The 6,245-nt window shown below is 44.7% G+C and overlaps 1 protein-coding gene across 1 annotated transcript; it reads left to right on the forward strand.

The window, feature by feature from the left end:
- The first annotated feature begins 639 nt into the window (after window positions 1-639).
- On the forward strand, window positions 640-6,094 carry dusp5 (dual specificity phosphatase 5). Its single transcript, XM_051385356.1, has 4 exons — window positions 640-1,104; window positions 2,023-2,162; window positions 2,840-3,059; window positions 5,267-6,094. Exons 1-4 carry the CDS (start codon window positions 741-743, stop codon window positions 5,671-5,673), a joined length of 1,131 nt encoding a protein of 376 aa, XP_051241316.1. The 5' UTR covers window positions 640-740; the 3' UTR covers window positions 5,674-6,094.
- Window positions 6,095-6,245: the final 151 nt, after the last annotated feature.

Here is a 6,245-nt window from a genome sequence, read left to right on the forward strand (position 1 = left end):
TTGGAAGATTTGCAGCTTTATATCACTGAAAATAGGTTACCTCTGTCTGTTTTTAACTATCTTGTGATATTTTGCCGACCAAACAGCCTGATAAAATATTGTAACTGAGAAAATAATCATCAGATTAATCAATAATAAAAAACAACTGTCACTTTTGCAGCCCTATTTCATATATTGTATGGTAAGATATTGCTGTAGCACCTCCTTTTGGATAGAGCTGTGTGCCTGTGTTTCATTCATCTTATCCGTGGCTGCGACGTTTCATTGCATCCTTCGAAAAACATTGCATAATTTTTTCAGTCAGTGGGATGAAGAACAGTGTTTGATCCCCCCCCCCATTAGCTGAAGTCTTTCTTCTCTAAAAATCTCTCAAATGTTCTCTGAACACAGAGCGGATCCTGAAGGACAGGACGTGTTTCGACGCTGCTACAAGAGACACCGTAACTAATCGCTGAATCAAACACACTGCAGCAATAGTAAGGGTTTTTATTGACAGGGACCGGGGGGCGGAGTCATGGCGGGCGGGGTCTCTGCTGCGATCACACATCGCCGGTGTCCATATATGGGTCGTGACGTCACCCGCCGGAGGTCCCATTCACATAAAACCGATCGGCCGGAATCCCCTTGGAGGACATGTAGGCACAGACGCGCACGGGACTCCTCGCTCGCCCGTCTCCGCCATTCAGGAGTCATCCAGTTTATTCTTTAGGCAATAATAACAAAAACTCCTCAGCGTCAACATGAAGGTCTCCAGCATAGACTGCCGGCGTCTGAGGAAGATCATCAGGAAGGAGAGCGGGAGCTGCCTTATTGTGGATTGCCGACCTTATTTCTCATTCACGAACTCAAATATCAAAGGCTCTGTCAATGTCAATCTCAACTCAGTGGTGGTCCGGAGGTCTCGGGGAGGGCCGGTCCCTCTTCAGTTTGTCATCCCGGATGAGAGAGCCCTGTTTCGGCTTCGGGAGGGGAGCATATCGGCTATCATAGCGCTGGATGACCGGACGTCCCACTGGCAAAAGCTGAAAAAGGACAGCGTAGCACAAATAGTAATAAACACTCTGTCACATCTAGCGAGTGGGGCAAACATCTGTTTCCTGAAAGGTGAGAGCTTTGTGGAAATCATCTGTTTTAATCCAGAAAATAAAAGATAGCTCGTTGTTTGTCTTGTTTTTGTTTTATACAATAGACGATCCTCGCTTTAAAAACAAACTGTAAGAAAGCCAATGCGACCATTTACTGCTTCACTATTTTACAGCAAACTTTTTTTATTATAAGAGTTTAATCAAACAGTCTTGTGTTGGGATTACATTTAAATTCGTCTGTAGTTTGTCACTCAAAGTTAAAGGGTAGTAGAGTATTAATAGAGCTATATTAATGTGGGATAATCTTAAATAACTGAGGTCAGTCGCGTATAAAGACATTATTATCCATATTTTTAAGGACTAAGCCATAGGTCTATTTCTTTTACATTTTAATTTACTTTACCTAATAATAATCCACATACCATTAAGGCCAAGTCATCCTTCTCACATTATCCCTCTCGCCTATGTTCAGAACATTTTTGTCTCACTTCTTGGAGAGATAAATGCCCTGCGTGCGTCAACGGAGAGGATGAGTCAGTGCGTGAGAAACGCAGTCAAATTGGTGGTGCAATGACTTTCATTGATAAAAGACGGATGAGAAATCAAATTAAATCCCCTTTGAACTATTTATTCCAGCTAAATACATCTATCGGGGTTGTGATAATGTGTTGAAACTCATCCATTTCCGTCTGTCACCTCTGCGTCCTCAGGATGTTGCCCTAAAAGGATTACCGGTCCTTCAACCGCGGGCTCCTGTAATTAATCACGCGTTTATAATCAGGTTATAAAGGTTATAATCCGGTGCTAAGACTGTTTCATAAACTCTGCATTTCACAAGATGTGTATCCTATGTGTGTGTGTGTATGTGTAGAGAGAATTACTCTAAGCTTATTTATTACAGTATGTACTCATGTTTATTTTTCACCCTTTGTCACAGGAGGATATGAAAACTTCCACTCCCAATACCCTGAACTTTGCACTGAGGTGAAAACCATCGACCAGAGCGGAACTGAAACCGAGAAAAGAGTCAGCAGCCACAGCGAGAAGCTTTCTCACCACAAACCAGATTACGATCAGGTATGGAAGCACCCCTTTACTACACTGCACTTCCCACTCTCCCACACAGAGGCACCACTGCCTGTGTTTTTTTTTAATCTCATCCAAAAAAAGAAGTAAAGAAAAAAAAAAACAACACCCAAGCCCTGCTGACATCAGACAGACTTATATTTAGCATCAAAACATTTTCCCAACATAAATATGATATTCTCTGACCTTCAGTGCTCCCCCTGCCATCTCATAATGGCTCACAAAAGAGGAGAGAGCACTCTGTGAAGCTGACATCAGGATTCTTTCATCTCTGACCTTTCTTCTATCTCCCCCACTGCCCAAATAGAAAGCATGTGGCTGCTTCACATCTGAAAGAACACTCTGTGTCTGCAGTCAACATATTGTGGCTTATTTCACTTAATGGTTTACATAATAGGGGAAATCCGTTCCTCCAGCTTAATGCATTCATGTGCTTTTTGTCTGCAGAACAACGTAATGTTCTGGTCTGCAGCTTAAGTTGAGCAGACAGGTGTTTAGATGTTGTGGCTTGGACCGGTGGGTGCAGTCTCTCTGGGCTGGGTTAAAGCAGATGCGGGGTTCAGTGTTTTGGCTCGTCAGGCGGCTGTGAAATCACACTGTGTTGTATAATCCAGTTCTTATCTATATGAACTCATGTTTTTCTTTTTCTTCTCCCCTTTCCCTCTCAGGGTAAACCAGTAGAGATCCTGCCTTTCCTCTACCTCGGTAGTGCCTACCACGCCTCCAGACAGGACTATCTCAGTGACCTTCACATCACGGCCTTGCTCAATGTGTCACGGAGGGACATGCAGCCGGCCAAGGGCCACTATGACTACAAGTGGATCCCGGTGGAGGACAGCCACATGGCCGACATCAGCTCCCACTTCCAGGAGGCCATAGAGTTTATCGGTGAGTTGAATGAACACTGTGCCTGACTTTCCTCCCTATATTCTTCATTTACAGAGGGTGGAACTCAGAGCTTTGTGTCTGAATCTGAATTATAAAAAGCCACTGCAGGATGGAGGTTAGTCACCGAAACTAGCTAGGAGGGGAAATAAATACGCAACCTCCAAGATAAAGTCCTTTCCTGGAATGACATAAGCGTCTGCATATTTATAGGGCAACATCACCCCAAGGAGCCTCAAAACTACCCAAGCCGAGTTAAAGAGTGACCTATACATAGGTGTATCTATTTTGACGTCTTCAAATAAGCCCCCCTTTTGTCTCTGCCTCTCACCTGCCACCATTCACAAATAGAGGGCTTTAAGAAGCCCAGCAGTAATCAGTTTAACTTGATCGCCTGCCTTCAATCCCTCGCCAACGTATTCAGCCAGGCTGCTTTCATTCAGGATTTGCTCACTTCCCCCGTCCCCCTCCGACCTCCCTCCATCCCCCCCCCCGTCTTAACTTGAAAAAGACGCTCCCATGCCGTCATCGCCTCCCAGGCCTAATCTCGGTGGCTTACTCTGCCGGGTGTGGTCAGTCAGTGTGACAACTGGGTGAGCTGTTTGTGTTAAGTAATGGCCTGGGTGGAGGAGGTCGGGGACTGACTGACACACATACACTCAAGCACAGTTGTTTATGATGGTTGGGTGGAGGATAAAAGGTAGCAGACTGACACACAATGAGAAAGCACAGTTGTTGACGCTTGCTGGTGGGAATCATTGATGGACCTGAGGGCAGCAGGTAGGCTAATGTGTTACAGAGGAAGAGAGAGTGTGTGGGAGAGGAGAGAGGTGCTGGATAATAGCAGCAGCTAGCAAAAGATGTGCACAATGTGCTGGTGGCTATTTATAGCCAGGCATAACCAAGGACAAAGCTCACCCACAAGCAGCTTGGCTGACCGGTATTGGGTACCTGCTTTTGTTGGTATTGTGCATTGTTTGGGGATGCAGCCCTTACATTTAGGGTGTTTTTGTGTAAGCCTGTCTATTATTACATAAGGCTGGAAATCGCTCCAAAATTCATCAACCGTGCCTAGCTATTAGAAATGTGGCGCACACAAAGCCTCAGCCAGTCCCCCAAATGGAAATCAATCACCAATCAGAAACCTGGCCTACCTGGTGACTGATGCACAGTCAGGGAGGAGATAATAAATATATTGACCTCCTGGATGAAAACAGCATGTCATCATGACATCTCCAGCCAATGAGGGCGCATCACTCAGGGATGGTCATTAAAGCACCCACTGCTGCTGTCACTCCTCCCTCCTTCACCTCTCTTGCTGCATCCTCCACTTCAGATGGGAAGTTCATGATTCACTCATGCGGTTTATCAAGGATCAGAGCTGTCATCGTTGTGCCCCCTGCAGTGGCTCTCGGGGAGCAGACAGAAGTGGCCCTCAGTGTTTCTATTTCATAGAAAGAGCAAGGCACATTTGTAGGTGGAACTAAGTGTCTGTAGGTGGATCAAACTTTAACGAGACGGATAGAAACAGAGACATGTAAGTGATTTCTGTAGTTCTAAGGATTAACAAAATCTTGAAATGTGTCATGAGCGACACTTAAGCAGAAGGTAGATTTTTGTGTGGGCATTATAACATACAGATAAGTGTGTAGGAGTGCTGCGGCTCTAGATTAGAACACACGTCTCTGTGCCACAGTGAACTTTGCAGCAGCACCCAGTGCCCCCACAGCAGCGTAGGAGAAAGAAAGTCTCACGTACAGCTGCACTCTGTGAGTCAGACCAGCCTTGCAAGTGTCTGTGTGTGCACAGCTGAAACTGGTATAGGATATGTGTACATTTCTGCGTACTGACAAGGTTGATGTTCCTGTTTGTCCGCAATATCCTGCTGTGTGTGTGTGAGAGAGAAAGAAACTAGATGGATGTGCAGAAAGTATTCATATTAATAAGTGAGTGGGAGTGCAGAGTAGGCAATGATTACACTGTTAAAAGTACATTTTGAATTTGTTATTATTCAATGTTTAAAACTCCCTCTTGATTCATTGTAACCTCTCCCCCGTGTAACTTGACTTTAAACAAAATATCAATTACAAAAAGCAAAACAAAAAATGAAACCTGACACAATACCGTAGTCTATATTATGTTATGCAACAATGTTTGTGATGATCACAGATGATTAACGTTGGCATGTCCCTTTCTTCTTCTCCTTCCAGATCACGTGAAGCAATCAGGGGGAAAGGTCCTGGTCCACTGCGAAGCAGGCATATCACGCTCGCCTACCATCTGCATGGCCTACATCATGAGGACGCAGCAGCTGCGGCTAGATGCGGCCTTCGACATCATCAAGCAGCGCCGTGGAGTCATCTCACCCAACTTCAGTTTCATGGGTCAGCTGCTGCAGTTTGAGTCAGAGGTCCTCTCCACAGCCCCGGCTCACGCCGCCACACCTGAACCGGCCACACCCTGCGCCCCAGAGTCGGCCTCCTTTTTTGCCAACGACTTTGCCACCACCTTCAACACCAAAAACTTTGAGCCATCTGTGTTCACCCTCCCTACCTCTTGCCTGCAGTCCCCGGTCCACCACCAATTCAAACTGAGCCCAATAACTGCACTGCCTTAAAATAAACTGTGACTGCTTGTAGTCTTACTTGAAAAAAAAAAAAAAAAGTAATGCTCTCTGTGTGCCAGGTGTTGAAACCAGCAGCGCAGACAGACTGGAGATCAGCAGCAGAAACAAAGAAGAGTCAACATAATAGTATTCAGTTCATGGGCCTATGATATCTATGGGCTACGGACGCCGGTGCTGATTTCCTGTCTTCTGAACTGCAGCGATGAAACAACACAGCACAGTGATAAACTGCAATATACATGCCTTAGGTTGATATTGTGATTTATTTGCCTATTCACAAATACAGTCAGGCATTTAAACCTAATTTATTTGAAAATTACAGTCTGTCTGATTTTTTTTTCAATAATGTGGATGTTAATATGTGTTTAATAAATGTTTTCACCACAAAAATAAAGTTGTTGTCATACAATCATTGTGGTTGTTCGTGGGTCTATAACTGAATGAGGATTGCAAGTGGACTTTTTGGAGTTACTACAGGCCTAATAAAGACAAGAGGAAAAATCTATACAGTATAAATCCTGACAGGTTTAAATACAACAGGAGAGGCAACAGTGACACCTGCA

This window comes from Dicentrarchus labrax, unplaced genomic scaffold, assembly GCF_905237075.1.
Source record: "Dicentrarchus labrax unplaced genomic scaffold, dlabrax2021, whole genome shotgun sequence".
Classification (NCBI taxonomy): domain Eukaryota; kingdom Metazoa; phylum Chordata; class Actinopteri; family Moronidae; genus Dicentrarchus; species Dicentrarchus labrax.